At 35.0% G+C, this 23422-nt stretch overlaps 1 protein-coding gene across 1 annotated transcript in view; it reads left to right on the forward strand.

Moving 5' to 3' along the window:
• Positions 1-9204: 9204 nt before the first annotated feature.
• Positions 9205-23422, forward strand: part of LOC114361193 (capon-like protein) — a 40474-nt gene continuing 26256 nt past the window's right edge. Inside the window, exons 1-2 of the mRNA XM_028316169.1 lie at positions 9205-10030; positions 19780-19939. Of these exons, the coding sequence (XP_028171970.1) occupies positions 9359-10030; positions 19780-19939 (832 nt within the window). The 5' untranslated portion in view covers positions 9205-9358. The remainder of the gene's footprint in view (positions 10031-19779; positions 19940-23422) is intronic.

The raw sequence follows: 23422 nt of genomic DNA on the forward strand, positions 1-23422 counted from the left end.
CCTGTTTCAAAAACCGGGATAAAAACTATCCTATGTTCTTTCCCGGGACTCAAACTATCTCTATGCCAAATTTCATCAAAATCGGTTGCGAGGTTTAAGCGGGAAAGCGTAACAGACAGACAGACAGACAGAGTTACTTTCGCATTTATAATATTAGTTGGGATTTACTACAAAAGAGCTTAATTCTTCAGAGTGCGGATAAGCTGACACAATACCTTAATCAATTATCTAGCTAGAGCTCTAGGGTAAGACTAGACTCAGTGGGTACCTATTTATTTTTATTAACTTGTGTTTTTATGGTTATTTTCACAAATTGTGACACGTATAAAATTTACATTTTAAAAGTATACAAAGATAGGTGAATAGGATTGTAAGTGACTTATATTAAGTTTTTTTATTGATTTTTTAATTAATTACATTTAGTAGATGTTGTCATGTCCACCTTAGATTGTTTTAAGTAATTCTGGATACTTTTGTTCATATAAAAAAAAAGGTTTGACCTGTAAGAAGGCATATAAAGCTCACGGAAGCCATTTATCGCGTGAATGATTACGGTGGGCCGGAAACGTTCGTGCGAACGTTCGTTCTTTTGACGATTTCTCGAAACGAGTTCAACGTGACGAGTAAATCTTACCTTAAACTCGCATAAGAAAGTTATATCTTTATTTTTGCTCCTTTCATTATGATATTTCCTTTTGTATAGAAGCACAGACTATTAAACATTTTGGTTGCAAAATAACCCGTATTACAAGGAGATAAGACGCCACTGTGATGAGCTTGAACTGGTGTGGTCCATACCTATAGGTAGGTCGATTGACCAATTAGCAGATAATAAAATTCCTACTTGGATCAGAGCTCGCGATACTCGTAGCATTTTAAAACGAAAGGTTTTCTATGATTTACTTTTCTTCAAAACTGACGATTTATTCTAAGATTAATATTTATTTTTGTTTGGTCGAATCCACCCTTACGGCCGAATACTGAAACACTACTCAAATCTGTCACTCAGCTGACGGGCTCCTAAATTTAAGTATCCTTCAATTTTAAATGGTATTCTTAAACGCCACTCAACGGATTTGAAGCCGTGATCAGCTAAGCAGCTCTCAAATGTTTACATAAGGGCAACATTTACCAAAAAAAGTATGTTTTCATTTACACAAATGATAACTTTACGTTTTTTATCCATTACACGCAGCATCGTTTGGTTATGTATTGTCTTTTATGGAAATATTACTCAATCAACTTAACATACAACAGTTTATTTTTAGTTTCTATTATACATAAATCTCGTTTTATCATATAAAAAAAATAATGCTTGCATTTTTATTTAATTAAAAAATAATTTTAAAGGTGATACTTTTTATTTTTGAAATCTATTAAGTGGCGATCGTGGACCGAAACGTAACCACAATTGACATTTATCATTGTTGACAGACAGAGCATCAAATTGACAAATCAACAACTCTTGGAAATGCTACTATGCGATGTCCCCATATTATTCCTCAGAAATAAGCATGTTTATGTAAAGCGATTTCATAGCAGCTATTTTGGTTGTTACTTTGTGCAGTATACGATNCCGTTAGTGAGCTAAATGCAAAGCTGCAATAGTCTAGCGGCAGCTGGGTTCGAACTCGCGTTCCTCGAATCCCGACATCGACATCATTGGGCCATCGTCGCAATTCAAATTTAAAAATTTACTAAAATTCATAAAAAACTCATAAACCTCATTTATTTCTGCAAATAGGCTTTAAAAAAGCACTTTTACACGTCCCAGTATTAACCCTACCACTGCTTCAGGACAATAAATGGGCCAGTGCTGAGAAGAAGAAGAAGAAGCTACTAGATGGAACTAAATATTTGCAAGCAACCGCCAGTTGTGAGTTTTATTTGCTGACATTTTATCAGCATTGAAGGAAATGGAAGAAAAAAGTGTATTCTCTTGTTCGATACCCCTCGTTACAAGCTATTTCCACCTTGATTTAGAGCTGATTTTCTGCGACTATTTTATTTTACTTTGGTAACAGTTTACAACAGGTGACATTCAAGATAAAATGTAAACAGAAAGTTCTAATTTCTTTTCATAACTTGATTCGTTGTTTTTATTAGACTAAATAAGATTTATCAGAAGATAAAAGCTTTTTACAAAATGCGTAGTAAAAAGACCAAAGTGTCAGTCAGTCTTATTCATTCCAGCTAATCTTTTGTAAGCTAATATTTTGACGGGACTTTTAATGATTCTTCAAGTAGTAAAGAGAAAGTATTAGGGGTCCGTGCAAAAACTTGTGATATTTGGAAAAAAATCAGTATTAAACCGAAATCTCAGAGCAAAGCTGCGTAGTTAAGCAAGTTATATTAAAAAAACGAAGTTTAAGTAATACAATAAAGTGCCTTGCTGGTTCTTTTTCACATAGTGTCATAACATTTTTCCGTTGAAAATGTAAATATCAATTTTCACAGCTGAAGTTGCTTTCCTCTTAAAATGATTGCATGCATTTCAAATGGGCAATCCTAGAAACTTCTGCTGTACATGTTTCTAGATTACATTGTTATTTTCACCCGAGAACAGTAAAGTGTATGTTCAACTGAATTTTTCAGTGTGAACAAAATTTTTTTTATCACAAACATACCTACTTACTACTTTTCTTTTTCAGGCCTTTCTACAATTTATTCTTAAAATCAAATACTAAGAGTAGCTCCATCCATTCCATACGATTGAACTAATGCTCTGTTAATGGAATATCCTTTAAATTGAATCGAAAATGTTTCCCGTTCAGTCGTAAGCAGACACTGCCAAATACCTCTTTCGAATGTTAACATACAATTTTAATGTCGGGTACATTTCCAACGCTTACGACAAGCCCTCAGAGGATTTTAAAATCCATTTAAAAACAGCTTTCCGAATATTACATGTTTGCGCAGTAAACTGGATTTATTTTTAACTTCGTGGCAATTTGCGTCCCTAATTTTTAGTTACCTACGCTCACTACCTAAACGCCCGTTTTTAAAAAATATTTTGGCATTTTCTAATTCAGTTACCTGGTGAGAGGTAATTATTCAGCCCGGTTAGTCCAGAGTAGAGATATTTTTAAATTTCAAGTTTATTACCAACGGTTTTTGAGATTCCATTGCAATATTTTTATGCCTTTAATTATTAAAAAATTATCGGAATCAAAACACTAGCTTTTGTCGGGGAACATAATTTCTCAGTAAGTATTCCTAGAGACAACATTGTAAAATTATAGAACAACCTCAAAATAAAGTAAAAAGGAGACCTACCTACCTATAGCATTTTAGTGGACCTTTCATGTGTTACAGTCATTTATCATGAACACAGTTACAAGATCTCGAATCACAAAGGCTAAAAACACTCCCCTGTGAAACCCCAACCCGTAGGTGGAACCAAAGGCAAAGCTAGGGTCAAATAATTTAAAAATACTTTGTCCATATTTGCCGCACAGCTGTATAAAGACAATCTGACCGCTCACCCTGCTGTGGGACCTCTAACAACATACAATTTTAATGAGAACTCGTAATTTTAATTACGATATTATTCCGCTTAACTTTTGTTTATTTTGTGTTACTCAGAATACGTCTCTATCTGTGCTAAATTAATTTTAATTGTTTGTTACGATATTTCCTTTAGAACTTTTTATTAGATTAATTCAGAATTATTGTAAATTTAAAACACTTTGTAAATATTTTTAACGAGTTTGATTGTAATTTTTAATGTAGATGAAAAATAATATAACATTTTTACGTTACCATATTCACATTGCATATTTATTATTTGTTACCTACTCGATTCCTGTTGGCTGACATTTTATGAAAATTGCTTCAACTCGTAAAAGTACCGAGTACCTAGTTGAGAGCAGCCGGTACATAATAATCTGAAATAAATTACTCGTAAAAAGAAAAAAATGAGCGCAGAAATCATAAATGAAATGAGAAAATGAATCTAGGTTTATTGACAGAAGTTTCAATGACAAACCGGAAAATTACGGTTTTCCCGTGACAGATGGTCAAAAAGATATGCACGTGAGTGATCATAAATAGGGGTTCCGGTTTATAACTTGTAAAGAACCTTAAAGAGATATACAGTAGGTATGAAATGCAACACTGTGTAACTAATTGTAATACGATTGTGCTTTTTTGAAAATAAAAAAAAACTGTTCTTTTGATATGCCGTTAACAATATTGTTGGCTGTTTATCCCAACTAATATTATAAATGCGAAAGTAACTCTGTCTGTCTGTCTGTCTGTCTGTCTGTCTGTCTGTCTGTCTGTCTGTTACGCTTTCCCGCTTAAACCTCGCAACCGATTTTGATGAAATTTGGCATAGAGATAGTTTGAGTCCCGGGAAAGAACATAGGATAGTTTTTATCCCGGTTTTTGAAACAGGGACGCGCGCGATAAAGTTTTTCTGTGACAGACAAAATTCCACGCGGGCGAAGCCGCGGGCGGAAAGCTAGTTGATAATAAATTGACTATTGAATTTATTGAATTGATGAAAACGTGTCAAAATATATTCACATTTATACGTGGGTGTTTGCTATTTTTACGATAAAAGGTCACCCTTAGGCACATTGCTTTTTAGAAATTGAAATCCCTCTGCGCTCACCCACCATCTTGTGCAGCGAAACAAATCACCCACGACTACCAACTTTTTTTCAATACGAAAAAAATTAAACCCGTACTTTGTGTCATACAAAAATGCATGACATAGAGATGTGAATATACCTTAACCTCTCCAGAGCTGGTGACAGTGATACGGTTATGAAGATAGCAGTGCCTCATAAACACTGGCGGTCGTAAAACGCATCTGGCACGTCACTCGTACGGATACGGTACGGTACGCGACCACGAGAGAGACACCGCGTTCTTAAAAAATAAGGAAACGATGAAAAAGACGCGTCGACGAAAGATTATTCGAGGATTTTTATCTTAATCTTAATAAATGTTCCTGATGCGAGATGGATTCCCAAACGAACAGTTCTGGAACTTCTGGACCATAATGATCGTGGAACATAACTACAATTATGTGCACGCATCAAAATTTCCGAGATTGTTTGTGCTTCAAAAATTACATGACGTGTTTTTGGTTCCCAAGTGCAACAGTATTACAGGCAAATTCATTTTTTTACCTCAGAATATTATCATAGTTCACTGTGGTTGTTATCGTGAATTTAAAATCCTCCTCATTTACGTGACTCTAGATACCTGCCCTATTATCGGTGAAAAATCTTGTTAGAAGAAATTGCATCTAACTCTAGGAAAGCATCTCCCAAAGGAGCGTAAGATCGACCGCTGTTTACAAACTCGTTAAAAATTCCTCGAACCGTTTTTATAATAAAATCTAAAACAGAATTAACAAAATTCATAAAATACAATCTGGAATGAGGGCGAAAGAGAATTCAAAGATTAAAGATGAATCCTTAAACTTTGTGAAGTTTTGATTTGATTGAAGTACCTACCTACCTATTTATTTGCCTGCCGCTTTTTATTGCGTAGGGTAAGTGTCGTGTTTTGTTTTCCGCATATTTTTAATCCTATATTATGTCTGTTTTAGATTAATTATCGAATTAAAAATTAAATTAAGACATCTTCAATAAAAAATGTATCAGGTATCACGAGAACCTTACAACTGAATCAACTTTCATCATTTCTAAAACAATTTTGTAACAAAATATTTCGTTTAATTTCACCTACGCTTTAGTCATGAATATATATTTTTCGTATTAGAACTTTGACAGTGTTTTTTGTACTATTATGTTGAAAAAATATTTATAGGAATATAATTAAGAATGTATTTAGTTGTTTCGTGCTATTTAACATCCATCATACCATTTCACTGCAGTGGTAGGGTTAATACTGGGACGTTTAAAAGTGCTTTTTAAAAGCCTATTTGCAAAAATAAATGAGTTTTATAAGAGTTTTTTTATGAGTATTTTACTTACGTTTCAGATTGTCCAATGTTAAATTAACATTGAAACACAACGTAGCTTTTGATTCAGCTATATCCAAAAGGCTAGCTTTAAACTTTAAGTGATTCTAGTTCGTTCAACCATCGGCCTAGACATTAAATTTAATAAACGAGCTTATCCGCTCAATTAAATAGCTGATTTAACTACTCGGCTGCGTCAGTTATACTGCAAAAAGCTTTGGGACAAATACTCTAAAAACTGATTGGTTATAATTTATACACTAGTGAAGCCGGAGCTGCCCACAGCTAAAGTGTAAGAATATTTTGATACTCGTACTTCTCTCAATAACGTGAGATTTATACAAGTAACTATAGTATTCATGTAAATCTACACTAATATTATAAAGAGGAAAACTTTGTTTGTTTGTTTGTTTGTTTGTTTGTTTAGTTGTAATGGATAGGCTCAAAAACTACTGGACCGATTTTAAAAATTCTTTCACCATTCGAAAGCTACATAACTCACGAGTAACATAGGCTAAATTTTATTTTGGAAAATAATAGGGTCCCGTAAAATATTTGGGATTTTCATAAGACGTGGAAAAGCGCCATCTATCGTCATTGGTTAAAATCTTCTTGCGCCTGACAAACATTTTTGAGGTACGTAAATATTCATGAAGGCAAAGCTGTCAAACGCCATCTATCGACATCATTAGTAAATTAGTAACTAAATATTACATGTAGGAAGTTTATATTATGAAAGTCCTATGTGTTTAAAGTAAGAGAGTTGAAATTTAAAATGTATGCGCTATAGATGCTAAGAGCGGATTTTACGAAACTCTACCCCTAATGGAGTAAAACGAGGTCCACGCGTACGAAGTCGCGGGCGGCCGCTAGTGATAAATAAAACTGAGATCAAAGCCGCCCGTGACGCAGCGATCTATTGGTTAATCAGAAAATATTTAATATCTCCATGCGACATAAATGACATCACATTCTCTTGAAATATTGCCCTGTAGCTACACATCCTTAGCATCAAAGATTGTGTAAAATTAGCCTTATGACGTCTTCTTTAGTCATGTGATTTATATAAGAATTTTGCTAGCGTTGTTGTTAATTTTTTATTGGTACACAATACTCTTAGTAGGTACGATGGTATGGTATCTACGTAGAAAATACCAATATTTTTTACAAAGCAATGTGGGGCTTATGAAATTGCTAGAAATCTATTCAGTTACTGTTCAGTTTTAGGCTATTAAGATGTTACTAATTAGTGTAAACAGTCCTTTACAAAGTTCTATTCAAATAAAATCAGAAATGCTTTAATGAGCATTGATTTGATTTGGCAGAGTTCTGTTATGTTTCTTATCTTGTAGATAACTTTGTATCTTAAGACGAAACACCTACCCACTGTAATATGGGGTAATAAGATTAAAAATAAGAACTGTAAAATCAGATTTTATGTTATTACTAGCGGCCGCCTGCGACTTCGTACGCGTGGACCCCGTTATACCGTGAAGTTTTGTAAAATCCGTTTTTAGCGGATATCTAAACCATTAAAATTCTTAGGTGTTATAATTTCTGAGATTTCGTGATTAATCAGTGAGCGATATAGATTGGTGTATAATTTGACTTTGACAATGTTACGATCTATTAATGCTTTAACACGTTCAGCGCCATAAAGTTTTGTCTTGAAAAGTAATCGTTTTGAAAGGGTAACTTTGTTCTGATACCGAAACTTTCCCTTTGTTCCAACAACTTGTTACAATCCAAAACGCTTAATCTACTCTTAGTAACAATGAATGGCTTTTCTGTAGCATCCCTCTTCGTGTAGGTACATACAAAACATAATAGTAAGGCGCTCGTGGTACGTTACAAAGTTACTCACGTGGAAACTTAAGTTGTGGAGTCGTAAAGTTACATTACTGTATGTAGAATTCCAATCTTGAAATTTACAATGAGATGGCATGACATTCTTGTTACAAGTCTTAAATAATTTGAATTCCTATTGTTCAGTACAGTTTTAAAGTCCCTTTGTAGAGCCGAAATACAGTAGGTACTTGCAATCTTTGTCTGTCTATTTAACAATGAAAATAAAGTGAAAAGTAAGTATTACTTACTACCTACTTACTTTTCACTTTGACGAAAAGAAAAAGTTTAGATATAATGAACTGTGTTTAAATAGTCATCAATTTTTTATCATTATTGGATAGATGACCCCAACAATAATTGTTAAAAGAGCTATTGAACTAAATTAACAAAAATCTAACGAAATCACGTAAATTGTATCCTGTATCTTTCAAAGTTTTTACGTATGTAATCCCAACAAACGTGTAACTGCGAGTTACTCTTGTTTATGGTCTGTATAAATCTTCTATTCCACAAGCTGCCGACTTTTATAATCAATTACAGTCGCCGATCACTCCTTTTCGAAGCCCATAAATATTCAGGAAGTAACAGAACTGTTTGTATTAAGCCGTCCGAGGTGCTTTTTAATTACGCCAAATTGATTACATCGTAATTTATGAGTCGTAGCTTACGACTGCGGTTTCTTTACACGCTCTCTAATAACAACTCAGAGTTTGCACGTGCAGAATTATCGTTTAGACAGTATGCCTAACTAAGAATAATTTTAAACAAAAATATTTCTACACAAAAATAACAACTGTCATGTAATTATGAGCTAATTATAATTATTTTCTTCGTCTTGGACCAACGATAATGACAACTAAAAACAAGGTTGGTAGATACTAATTTATATTACTAGCTAGATACTACTTCTTATTATATTAGTATTAAATTATGAATTCTGTGATAGACGAGTCTTATACTTACGTAGGTATTTTGTTTCTCTCTTAGAAGGTAATAATAATAACATTGTAACTACATTAACGAGACTAGGTAAATATTACTGGTAAAGGTAAAGTAAGTTCGTACGCCAGGGAAATAAGTTTTGCAGATTTAGAAGATTAAGGTGGTGTAAACATATTAACAACTTTGGTCTAACTAATTACAACATATTAATCCCGGTGGGTCGCTTTCATTGCTCTTCAATTCAGCTCATAACATATTGAGTCAGAACATTTTATGGTATTCAACGGCTTATGTTACAATTGTAGTTGGCTTCCGAAGCGTCGTGTCGTAAACTTTCATTTATGTTTTCGTCCAAGTTTATGTTTCCATTTCGTAATGTATTTGTATCTTCGGGAGCTATCAACCGTGTGTGAGGCGTGACCAATAAGTAGTCTTGACGTATTCTCACACGATTCCCAAAAGTACGTGAATGTTTATTTGCGGTCTTTGAAGCGACGCGAGTCGTACGCTCTCACTATGCCGCGACCACTCCAGTTGTTTCGTGAAACGCTGTGTGATGCGCGTGCGTCGCTACCGCGCAATATCGGGTGCGAACTTCGAATCGAGCTGCCGTGTAAATCAAGATAAATGACAATGTCCAGCCAAAGAGATCCAAAACAACGTCGTAATGACCACTTGTTGAAGAGTCTACCCACAGAAGTATTATTAAAAGCAAGAAGCACACTTGTTTCTTTAAGCGGTGCATTAAAACCAAAAAATGAACAACTTCGACCTAAGTTAACAAAACAAGATACAAAAGATAAGAAGAAACACGACAGACTTAAAAGCAGCCGATCAGAACCAGAATTTAGTGAAATTCGTAAATCCAAACACAGGAGTCGAATCGACGATGGGTTGTCTCGAGATTTCCAGACCAAACCAAGACCATTATCAGTTGGTGCTGTTAAGCGATATGAAGAAGTAAATGAGTTTGAAAGTGGCAGTTTTCCGAATGATGTATCTCCTATAGGTCAAAGACATTTTGAATCGGCTGAAGACGTATCCGTGCATTCTCGATTAGTGATTCCTGTTTCTGAAAGATTGGGTAGTCAAGATATCCATGTGCAAGATGGTAGTGAGAGACCACGTAAAAAGTTATCATTTCGTGAACCTGAAATTGTGCCTACAGGTAACGGTGGTGGAACTGTAGGTCGGTCCAACAAGCTTATGGGTGTAAACAGCTTAACGAGGAGACCGAATATGATGTCGTTACGTCCTGAAACACATTCTTCCCTGGAAGGAATCGATTCGGACTTAGAGGTACGCAGTTTAGCCTACTTAACTAATACATAGGGCTTCTAAATTTAACATGCAGACATAAGTTAACTAAAATAATTTTCATATTTTTACAACTATACTCAACATCAAATAAACCGCACCTTCCGCGACGCGAACTTTAACGATTTTCTTCTGACACAATCATGGTGCCCCAACAATATTGGTGTTATTTGAAAGCCCAATAAATATCCTTAAAGAAAAACACATTTAATTTCTTAATAAATGATTAACATATACCATAAATGTGACTTGAAAAAATACCTCACTTTGGGCCCACCTATGGGATCAATGAGATCAATTTTTATGGTTATAAAACCAAATAATGATCTCACGTGTCCTCTTTAACAGATGGATAGCGATTAATCCCAACTTAACAGTCTTATAGCCATAAAAGTTGGCTCTAGCGTAACTACCTATTTTTTGAAGAAGTGACTCTGTATCCTTCTAAAGACACATTTTTTGGGGTAAAAACCTTTCCTTCAATGAAATGAAGGTTAGAACTAGGCTTTTAAATGGTGCCAATATTGGTGGGAAGTGGGGATGCATACGTTTGAAAATGCTTGTCGCGGGAGGTGCGATTTATTTGATGTCGAGTGTATGTGAACATTTCAACTCGCAACTATTTATTTGTACACCCGTAATAATTCTGTGGCATAACTTTTTCAGCACTGAAACACAATAGAATAAAAAGTATCCTACTGTAAACATTGTTTGCGAAATGTTTATTCATAAAGAAGGTAACATTGTAATGTTACAGCTTAGAGTGCTGTTATATTACTTTAGTTCTGTTATGTTCTATGATGAACCAAATGATGAAGATAATGAACAATCTTCCAAAATTAAACTGTAAACATTTAATAGAAACACCAGATTCCCTCCAATTTTTTTTCTGGCAACGGCCTGGTATTTACCTGAATATTAATATAAACCGTAACTAAGCATTATGTTAGTCATAGAATGTGCCGAGCTATATTTCATTAAACGATTGTCTTTGATCAACACCCAACTAAAATCATACTGAAAAAGTCAACGGAATAAATAATTAAACGGAACGTTAACTTCGCCGGCTTCGTGTTTATTCAGTGACTGGCAACGGCCCGTGGCTTCGCTCGCGTGCATTACGTTCTGTCACAAAAAGACTTAACTCTGCACACGTCTCCCTTTCGAAAACCGGGTTAAAAATATCCTTTGTATTATCCAGCCTCCAGGGTCTCAAACTATCTCAATACCAAATTTCATCTAAATCTTTTCAGGTCTTTAAGCCTGAAAAGCAACAGACAGACAGACTTAATTTAGCAGTTATAATATTAGTAAATATTGGCGCCAGTGTACGGAAGCCATAGTCTTTTTATAAATCAAACTCTCCAGTGACATTTCTGCGTATTAATTCGCTTATTACGTCAAAGGCGATACTTCCGTCGTCGGTTTCATTTATTATTTAGAAAACTTTAGTGAACTGGTTCTGTTTGTATGACGAGATATTTTGGAACCGCGGCGCGGTGAGATACGCGGTATTACTGAAACGGTCTTGGTAGCCACCATTAATTCTCTTTTGCGTACAGTTTACGCGTTAGACCAACACACAAGTGCTAATGGAGTGAAATAAAGCAAATATTGTGGCAAAACTTACTGATGCATTCTTCACCAGCACATTAATTATATTAGACGCAACTCGTACACAAAAACAACTAAAATAATTCTAGTGACGTTACAAACTGGATATTCATTCTTACAGTAAACAGAAGGGCTCGTTTTTTACACTTTTCAATTTACGGACATTGGTATGCGTATTTTATTTTGAAAGTGACCTAGTTTTTTACGTAAATATTTGAATGGACTCTATCCATGTCGAAGGATTTTTTCATCTTCTAATTCCACGAAAAGTTACAATAGGTGAAACTTCTGCGAATCCTTGAATATCTGGTCTATCTATACGTTTTCTTGACGAATTTACCTGTAACATTCCTATCGGCTTTCTGTTAATTCTATGTTGAACAATCTGTTATTTTTTCCTGTTTACCTTGTAAAAGGTTGGCTCATTAGATGATGTTCAGTAACAATTAATTAAGTCATTTAGGCTGCCGTTCCGCAAAAGATGTTCGAGATAGCTAAGCTTCAAAATTATTTTTCTACAATGCAGATAAAGCTTTAGCGGATCTAGACTAATAAAACGAGGTTCAGTTACAACCAAATTGTAATTCAAGCTGCCCTAACACAAAAGATGTGCAACTGTTCATGTTGATATTCTTGGTACGCAGCTTAGCACATTAGAGGAACTGACACTACCCTAATAGAATTTTCTTGGAATCCTTATTACATAAATTCACATTGTTGTTACCTTGTATTTTTACAAGACTTCAATGATATTATGTATGTTTTTACAAATTAGAATTGATACAAATATGAATTCGTAACTGCTGCTAATATTTAAAATATTCGTATAAATATCGAAGTTATATTTTGTGCTTTTTTATTGTGATTCGTAGTTTTTACGCAGTCGACTAATCCGCTAACATGATAGTAGGATCAGCTTCTCACTGAATTTTCACGTTAGCGCCATCAACAAAATGGATTTTAAAATTTTATTTTTGCTCGACATTTTTGAGCCTTTAAGCTCTATCGACACTGACATGTGCCCCGCCGAAGGCGTCGCGCATTGCGGTGATTTTGCCTGACTTCATGTAGTACTCGTAGAAGAAAAATGTCATGTTCTACGATATATTTGAAGTCACGTGTCGCCCAGACCTCTTCACAGTCTCTTACATGTCGCTCGTCTGACAAGAGTCATATTAATTACCTTAATGCTACAAAATGTCACCTAACAATAAAGCATTTTATTAACCCATAAAGTTTTAGTTAATCCAACACAATATTTATGTAATAGAAACGAAATAGAGGGAATGGGGTAAACGTAACGCGAATACAAATATTTGTCGACTAATTGGAGTTTGTAACCCATTCAGAAATTATACAAGGTTAGCAATAACTTCTGTGGCAATAACTCTTACAATAAATTCACCTTATAGCGACTGCCAATTATAATAACAGGACTCGGTCGCCCTTCGGGGAACTCTATAATGAATGTAAACACTGTATAATGTTTACCAAACAACGTTGTTACCTGAAATTTATTGGTACACAACGAAACAAAAACAAACGGCGATTATTGTTTTTCTGATGAGATCAAACATAGAATCACACTAATATTATAAAGGCAACTTCTTCACGTGAAACGGCTGGAACGATTTTAATAAAATTTGGTATAGAGTTAGCCGACACCCTGGATTAACACATAGGCTACGTTTTACCGCGGGTAACACCGCGGGGCACAGCTAGTGGGACATATTTTTACAATATCGCTATCGTTGCTAAGTCTACAGACCGCTATTAGTGTATTTTTGATCAAAGACAATTAAAATTTTTAGAAGCAGAATTTACGAGTATTGTTTTCTTTTAACTTTTATAAACTTCTGCAAATTTTCAGAATTTTATATTTAGATTTAATGAACGTGTTCTATCTAATTTCGACGTAACCAATATCGTGAAGGAAGATCTAGTGAAGTTACAAAAAGTCTTTTGATCATACTACGCTCTACGTTGACTTAAAATGGGTAAAAGATGTCACTTTTCTTCATACTTGCTCGAAGTTGTCACCATTCGTCGTACCTTTTGTGATGATGGTCATCCAGCGTATCGTCAGTTGCAGGTTCACTTGGGGTAACTGACAAAATACGGTTTTTGAGTTAAATATACAGTTTTTCTTAGTTTTTTCTGCTCTTTCGAATGGTATACGTAAAAAAATTCTAGCTTTAAAAAAATTACAATTACACGGACATTTTCAGGTGTGAACTTTTCAGATTTCCTTCACAATTTTGGTGTAACTGACATTTTAATAATTTTACCAGGTTGAATTGGTGTAGAAAAGATACTATCTTTTAAGACAATGTTATTTACTATCAGCAGAGTGCATGTAATAAACACGCGTGTGCTTTATTGCCGCCGCGTGCTAGCCTGTCCGGCACGTATGAAAGCTTTTAACCAAACCAACCGCATTTCTTTTACCTCACTCCGTGTAGTGACGATGTCTACGAAAATAGCATTCTGACGTGGCCACCGGGGTGAGGTAGCCAAAATTATGATACGCGCATAAAGGTCATTGTCTCACTCTGACCAACTTTTTAACAACCGTAGTTAAGTAAGTTGTCAAAATAGAATTAAAAACTCAGATAGCCTAACTTTTAATAAAGTTGTGATTGAAATGCCCTTTTTGTACTCCACCTTACTACCAAAATAACTTTCTTTATCAACCCAAAATTGCTATTAACTTTTTTTACTTACTCTACGTGACGTTTGGCGTGGAGGTATTTTTGTTCCGAAGGTCGAAGAAATTATTAACTTTGTTTATGAACAAATAACTCCGATTGTTATAACTTTGAAGTTCAAAGGTTTATTTCGTGAAGCTATGGAAAAGGTGTTTTTGAAGTTTCGCATTTTTTGGACAGGTAGGTATTTCGTTAGTTCTGAAAATGAATTAGTATATATTCAATGCCTTTGTATCTTAAATAGTAAAAAAAATGTTACGCAAACTAAATAATCGAAAGAAAATAATGATGTTACATGACATTTATGGCAAGATTCTTCCTTTGCCCGCGGCTTCGTTCAGGTGGATATCATAGTAGAAGGAATATCACATATCCCTCGGGAACGGTATTTCGTGAGAAAAACACCTGTTTTATTGAGGAGTAGGTTTGCACTAAGTACTTATTATTAATACGAGTGCTTAAGTTTGAGAATCGGATCACAAGGTTTTCAATTACCATAAAAACATTAATCATGTAGGTACCTACCTATTTTTGTGCGATCTGACTTCTTCTTAATTATTATAAGTTTCATATGCATAACGAAATAAACTAATACCAAATAATTAAAATATTATAGCTACCATTCACTTCTAAATTATAATAAAGCCCTTTCAGTTTAGTTAAACTTGTTCGGTGAAATAAGCAAGACCATCAATAAAAATGCTGAAACTAAATAAAGTTGCAGAAGTTATTGATTGGTGTGTAATATTATTTCGATATTCCAGTGAACGTGTTGTGAATTTTCTTTCATCGATCATTGTCGAAAGTTGTTCATCGTGCTTACCTCCAGTTTTCTGCCAAAGGAGATAAAATCCGCAGAAACGTCTATTTATACTCCTTCGTGAATTGATTGTACCTACCAAATTGACACTACACTGAAGTTTCCAAGGTTAACAATATTGAATACGAAAATTCTCGTAAAGTTACAGTCTTCTTTTACAATAATATTTTCTTACTCTCTGCGTATTGAATTACCTACGTACGGGAATCATAAAACATATAAAATAAATGTACAAAAGCTCCTCGAGAAAAAGAACACGCAGTTCTTTTTGTATACTGAAATAGATTTTAGCACTCGCATGTGAAGTGTAATAATAAAGTGTGGATGTGTATCATAATTGTTTTGATGATAAAATCCTCTTGAATCAACGAGCTTTTGTTTTGATAGGTATTCGTCCAGCATTCCTCATTGATAATAATAAAAACACCGACGCGTACATTCATGATAATATTGTTACACCTAAGTTCTGATGCATTTATTGCAAGCTGATAAATCAATTTGATGACTAATTTGGAACAGTAGTTGGGAACTCGACTAGGGCGCCAATGATCGCTGATTGACCGCGGCACAAAACATATTTTTGTGTGCATTATCTTAACTGTTTTCTAAGGAAACAAACATTATTTATTCCCTGGTTACCACAAGAAAAGCTTCGCTTAGTTGGCTGCAGTGAAAATAATAAGTATAAGCAAGTTTCCTGCGACTCTACAAATCAGATTTTCTATTGTTGCCATTATTTTACTGAGTAAAATTTCTTATAACGGTAAATGTAAATATTGTTATTGTTTAAACTTTGACCCTTCATATCGTTTTCTCATACTTTCAGCACTAAATTAATATACAATATTCAGCAGACAATTTGCGATGATATCACGTATAAAACGAAAGCAATAGAGCTGAAAGTCGCGAACGTAGTTTTACCTGAGCGTTCGGTTCTTTGTACAAGTATAGGAATATCTTGTCGATCTCTGGCGGCGGTCCAAGGTCTCAGTGCTGTGTCCACTCAATGGATTCTCAGATCTTATAAAATAATGTCATACCCATATAAATGGGAATGGTCGTCATTATTTCTATTTGCAGTTTCAGTACTTTTAGGAAAAAAATGTATCATTTTAATAAATAAGTAAGTAGGTAGTTGTGTCTCAAACGTCCCTTCCCAAATGACTTTATTAGCAAAGGTTTAGTATAAACATATAAGAGTCAAATCTTATTGAAACAGTGCAGTTTCTATTCTGGCAAAGGAGTTTCAAAAGTTAAAGGCAATTTAAGTAAGTAGGTATTTATCTATACATATTTACGGTCACTATTTTAAACTCATTTGTGTATGTCATAGTCAAAAGACGATATGCAGTCTCTTCGCGGAATTTAGGTTTATCCTAGGTTTGACCAAGGCCTTCAGGCAAACCCCGAAGTGAATTCTTATTTCGGCCTTTGACTAAGTCAAACCTAGAAGTGCCTAAACTATTCAGTCAAACGTCGAAACCTAAATAACCTGTATCGGGCTTTGCCTAGTCAATCCTAGAAACGACTGTCAGACTCAGTCAAAAGTTGACGGCTAATAGAAAACCGGCCAAGTGCGAGTCGAATTTGCTCACGAAGGGTTCCGTGCGACTCTTTTATTGTTGCATGGGAGTCTTTAAATATTTATTTTATTTTAATTTTATGATTTATTTTTAAAGTAGATAATATGAAACTAAATATTATGTGAATATTCAAGGGTTCACCTGTTTACGTCTTAATATCGGGCAGAAAACTTCAAAAAGTCACGTTTGCTGTAAAGAAGCTCCCATGAAACATTTAATTTATTATCGAATTATTTATTTTTAAAGTGAATAAATAATTAAATATTTTGAAAATGATTCATGAGATAAGTACGAGCCTGGTGACAGTCAAAATTCAGCGAAATCATAGTAATAAGGTCTCGTTTTAACTCTTTATCCTCTAAGGTACAGAACCCTAAAAAATTGTAATTTCAAGATCGGTCTAGAAACACTAATAAACAACCGCAGTAAATAAGTTTAGTTACTCGTACCTTCACATATAGAGATAGCTGCTCGTGTAAACAATAAGTTGGATATCAGAACAGAATGAAGTATAGTTTACTTTAAAGTCTTAATTGAGGTTTGACTAGTCAAACCCCGATTTCATCAAATTGAGTTTCGACGTTTGCCTGACCAAATTAGTTACTCCTAGGTTTGACTAACATTCTTTAGTCAAAGGCCGAAATGTTTGGGCTTTGACTAAGACTTCTAGTCAGACCTGAGGATTGACTAGTCAAACCTAGGAGTGCCGGAACTTCGAGGTTTGACTATAATATGTATACGAACTTGATTATACATTATTATCTCATTTTAGTGCATTAAAGATTGAACATAAATTGCTTGCACTTCCTTGCAATAAATTCAAATGCTTACTTATTTATTGTATGTTTATGAAAGAGCTAAATTAATTTAAACTTCCCGGATTGATGCGGTTTACGTTCTCATTAAGACAATTGTCTCGTGCAAAGTTTGTAATTTAGACGAATTGTCCCGAGCAGTATGCATACCCGGCGTCCCGGGTCGATGTTGTTTTAGGCTGGGTTGCACCATTTAACTTTAACTTTAACAAACGTCAAAACTCTGTCAAACTCCATACAAAAAGCACCGGTTATCGTCATAGTTACCGTTATATTAGATGGTGCAACTCACCCTTCTTAGTATGTGCCAGAAAATTAGACCGATGTTATTTTTCGGCCAATGTGCGAGGTTCCGTAAACCAGTGAAGCTCTTGTACTGTGGCGGAGACCCACATTAATTAGGTGCGTGTCATCTCCCGCGCCGCCCTGACCCTCTTTATCTCCTCTTTGTAAAGTGTCACTTGCCCGCACCTCCTCACCCTTTTCCTTCCGATGCTATTTTGATTCCGTCGCGAATCGTCGACATTCTATTTTTCAATATCGCCGATGCGTAATAAGGGTTTGGAAATATCGTTCAGGAATAAAGACTACGTGACGGCGCCGAGACGTTGACGTGGTGACCTTTGTGCCTGAATCGTGGAATTAATAATGATAATGATGACGTACAAAATCCATTATTTTGGAACACATCATGACGTTCACAAGCTAGTCCGTTAAGATCAAATTTTAATGTGGGTGACTATAAATAGGTATTGATCTAGAATGAGTTTTCAGGCTATATCTAATCAAGTATAAGAGAAGCCTCGTTCACCACCTCCGAGTAAAGTGTCAAGTAGGCTTGAAGCCACGAGTCTTGAATGACATTGACAAAACTTTGGTGCACTACTAATCAGAAAGTACTACTGTATGTTTAATTTATTTTAAAACTGTTAAGATCGTCGTTCTGCCTCCTTCCTAAACTAGTTGCTGTGCCCTGACTGTGTCCACATTCTAGTATAACTGCCTAAATTGAAAGACCTACTGTGAATGTGCTAATGTGGTTATGCAATAAACAATTGAGTATTGAAGAACGTACTATGTACCTACTCAAAACTTTACTCAGAGATCGTGAAAAAAGCCCTTCATATTTTGTCGGCCGTTTGATGTAGTGGTTCGGAATGGACTACTATGCCGAGAGGTCCCGGGTTCGATTCCCGGCCGGGCAGAAACTGAAATGATGAATTTTAATTTCTGTGATGGGTCTGGGACTCTGGGTGTTACTACACTCGCGAGCAAAACTATGGAATCACTTACATGAAGTTGTTTCCACGCAAACTTGTGTACTAATGAATTTGTTAGTAACAAAAAAAGTGGCACCATTTTAAAGATTAAACTTTTATCTTTAAATTGATACCAAATTCATTTAAATCACACCAGTATTTAAAAAGATATCCCGGCTGATGTGAAGAAGTAACGAAAAAGACATGTATGAACTGTTTGATACGTCGCGAGTTGCGGCCTATTTACCCCCTATAAAAGCAGGCGTTTTCGGATTTTTGCTTTTACATGTTGATTCATGCACATCTCCGCTTTTTTTGACACTTTACCTGGGATTCTACACCTTCAGAAGCAGCACAAATCGTTGCACTATTGCAAGAAGGGCTCAGCCAGCGGGCTGTCGCACGTCAGCGCCACATAAGCCAGTCCTGGGTTTCGAAAGTTTTAAGACGCTTTCGGGAGACTGGTGGCTTTATCCCGAGACCAAGTTCTGAACAGCGCCGGCACACATCGCAGAGGGAAGACCGTTTTTTCATGTCAACCTCTCTATGAAATCGTCATTTGACTGGAATCGANGTGATTTAAATGAATTTGGTATCAATTTAAAGATAAAAGTTTAATCTTTAAAATGGTGCCACTTTTTTTGTTCCTAACAAATTCGTTAGTACACAAGATCGCGTGGAAACAACTTCATGTAAGTAATTCCATACTTTTGCTCGCGAGTGTATAATATGTATGTATTTACAAAAAAAGGTATTTAAATATGTTGTCTAGTACCCATAGTACAAGCTTTGCTTAGTTTAGGACTAGAAGCGTAGTTTAAAATATCCATGGACATTTGTTTATTTATATTGAAAAATATACATATCCATAAGTTGATAAGTCATGTTTCGAGTATTAGGTACTGGTATATTTAATTTCATTTTTTCCACAGAGCCAGGCCATGAGGATCGTGCGCACAGTGGGGCAAGCCTTCGAAGTGTGCCACAAAATCCAGCAGACTAATACACCAGACCAGCCGGCTCCATCCACCTCGTCTGCTGTCGATGAGCTGGTGCCCACTGATCTGGCCAGTGAAGCTGCACCATCCAAAGGTCAGTTTCATGGTATAACCAATACTTGCCCGTGACCCCACCACTCAGTCTACTGGGCTTTTGATTATAAGAACCATTAGAAATATAGTTGGCCGTGACCCTACCAGCACCACTGAGCTATTTATTTTAGTAAGACCATTGGAAAGACTGAAATTTCTGTCAAGATCACGGAAAAGAACTCCTGGTATTACTAGTAGGAGGAGTGCGTAGGATCACGAGCAATTAATAATAGACTTAAACGTCATTTCGTGAATGCAAGATGTATCTTTCTTAGCATAGTGTCTTGCTAGATTAGATTGTAGAACTTTGAGATGTCGCATCAAGTGAGCTAGTGCACGAGTATTGGGAAATTCCTATGATACATACAAATAAGTGTTATACAGGGTGTTTGGTAAATGGGTATATGAGCCGACACTAGCCCATGTGAACATGGGCATATAAATGATATGGTGAAGTCAGAAATTTGATATCATCATTTTATTTTTTTAAATTTTCATACAAAATAAATTTTATAAATTCCGATTTGTATAAAAATTAAAATAGTTAAAATGAAGATATTAATTTTCTGACTTCACCATACCATTTATATGCCCATGTTAACATGGGCTAGTGTCGGCTCATATACCCATTTACCAAACACCCTGTATATCTCCTAGTTCGGACTGATGCCGCATCTTACTTCTGATTTCATTTAGTAATAGTGCTCTGAAAAATTGGATTTACCGCTCAACAATGTTTTTTTATTGGAAAGCAACTATATCCGTAATCCAAGCAGTGCACTGAGTGGACAATCCAATTTGCTGAGTTGTCACGGTGCTAGTCGCGGCAAACACCCTTGCAGTACTCAGTACTGTTAATCTTCTTATTCATAGCGTAACTGCTGGCGACAGATTGTACAGGCTATTCAAAAAGTCATTTCTTGTCGAGCGAGTTTGAACTGAGCTAATAATTAATTTGTGTTGTAAGCGAATTGTGTCGAATTGCCTTAGCGAATTCTGGTTTCATTGATTTTTTCATATTTCATTAGCTGTAAGTTATTTATGCTATTAGTTTTCTTAATATTATTAATAACTAAGTAATTGTAATAAAGTATGTATATTCATCAAGCAATTAATAAACTTACGCTGTCTTTTTACCTTACTGTATTGTATACTTACTTAAGAAGTAAGTATACAAGTATGTTATAGTCAAACATCGAAGATTCTGCGCTAGGTTTGACTAGTCAAACCTCAGGTCTTATAAGAAGTTGTAGATAAAGTTCGAACTTATAACAGCTTTCGAACTCTGACTGATGTTGTCTAAACCTAATAGACCAACTTGAACAGTGAAATGCCAACACATTTTCATGAAATCAAAGTTTGAACAAAGTTTAATAGTTGAATCTCGATCGAAAATAGCAATGAGTTATATTGTTATTTCGTGATTTTTTAAAACACCAGTCAAAGTCGAAAATTGTATTATTTATGTACTTATCGAAAACAAGTAATTACGCGACGGCGCAATCGACTTTTAATTATAGCACAAAATAAGACTATAGCTATGTGTGAAAATCACGATTGAAGTACAAATCGAAAAACTTTTGCTTTTGAGTATACATTTTTATTACAACTTTTAATATATTCGGCCCACCAATGTTGGATAAATAGAAGGCATATGAAGTGTTTACAAAATATTTGAATGGTTTACAGAATAATATTATGTAGGGTAATTCCAGGATACATGCCCCAGTGGGATAGGTGCCGCGATTTTAAATTTACTATGTTACAAGCAACTTAGCCTAAAGTTATAGTACGTATAATAGAAAGGGACCTCCCCGTACCACTTTGAGCCTCGCAAACCATCAAAGAGTGGGTTCGTTTAGCCAGTGAGAGCAAAAATTTTCCGCGGCCAGACCTTATCGAGCGTCGAAATAATATTGGTAAGTATCTTATAATGGATAATTTTTTTGTCAGTTGCAAAATGAAGCAGATTTTTATAAAATTTGATAGACTATCTTATAAGTTATACGGGATAGCTATGTTTAATTCGATTTTTGGTGTTATTATATTTTTTATTAAAAAAGGCACCAATCCTATGCTAAAAGGATAGTTGCCTAATTTTTTTTGGGTATAGATGCCCTTAGGGCCATATCCCATGCACCTAGGGGCATCTATCCTAACCTGCTCTTTTTGTCACAGGTAGCAAGTAAGAAGAAAAAAAGAATGTAGTACGGCTAACCTTAGGAAAGTAATAAATAGGGTGCCCTTCTGATCGAATAACCTTTTTACCCGACTGCACTAGAAGGAGGTTTATGTTTTTCGGGTTGGATGTATGTATTATTTTTAATAAAAATATTAAATTTCATTTTTAGTCAACAGTCTTAAGTAATAATACTTGGCTTGTTTGATTTCAAAATGCATTTTTGATTCTTAGAATTCAAAAACTGTATTAACGAGTCATCTATCCCTGCATCAGGCATCTATCCTTTGAAGAAATCATACAGTGAGTCTTCTATCCCCCACATTAGGCGTCTATCCCACTTTTAAGAGGTCAATTAAAATGGTATTTACTCAGAATCGGTATAACTTAAACTAATATAATTATGGTAATATCATAGACGAAAGACCGAAGTTTACAGATACTAAGGTCAAATTGTTGATAAAAACTTACTGACTGAGTTACAGAGCTGTTTCAAAAAGTGGGGCATCTATCCTGGACTTACCCTACACATTGCGACGTAAAAGCGCCACTAAAGAGTTATCTGTATTTTTAAAGATTTCTGTTTTATTATTAAACTTAACGAAGCAAGTTTACTTTTAGCTATATAAATTATTTGCACTAAATACCAAATCTAATTATTTTCTCTTTTTTCCTCTACATGCGTTCATTCACAAAGTAATTGTATCAATTCTCTTCTATAAATAGAACCATATTAGCAAAACACTCGTAACTCAAAGTAAGTATTAATTGTTTAAAGCAGCGTAACGTCCGACTATTACAAAACAAAAAGTTAGATTTTTACAGATTAATACTCGTGCTGCCAAGAGCTCTTGGTACCGCTAAACTTATTCAAAAAGGTTTTTTTAATATTGTTAATCATAACAACGTTTACAGAGATACAATCAGACACGACTATCAAATAAACTAAAAGCAATCTTCAAAATGATAAAACAAAAAAAAACCAACTGTGTTTAAAAAAAAAAGAAGAATAAAATTAATGCAAAAACATTAAAGAACTAAACGCAATGCTTCTGAGTAGAATTGTTTAATTAGATCACCGCAATTTCACCTACCTACGTCTATTCTCTTTAGTTCGTCGTGGGCAGCTTATAATTAGCTTTTATGTATCATTTTATGACATCCGACGCATATGAAACAGCTGTTTTAACTGGCAACGTCATATTGCTATACCTTCGCCTAGCAGTTTGTATGTATGAGCACAGAAACCAAAGTAACGTTTCTGCTACACCATTGATTTACTGAGTGATTGATTTACTACGAAAA

This window comes from Ostrinia furnacalis, unplaced genomic scaffold (genome assembly GCF_004193835.3).
Source record: "Ostrinia furnacalis isolate ACB-3 unplaced genomic scaffold, ASM419383v2 OfSCF5444, whole genome shotgun sequence".
In the NCBI taxonomy this organism is placed as follows: Eukaryota; Metazoa; Arthropoda; class Insecta; order Lepidoptera; family Crambidae; genus Ostrinia; species Ostrinia furnacalis.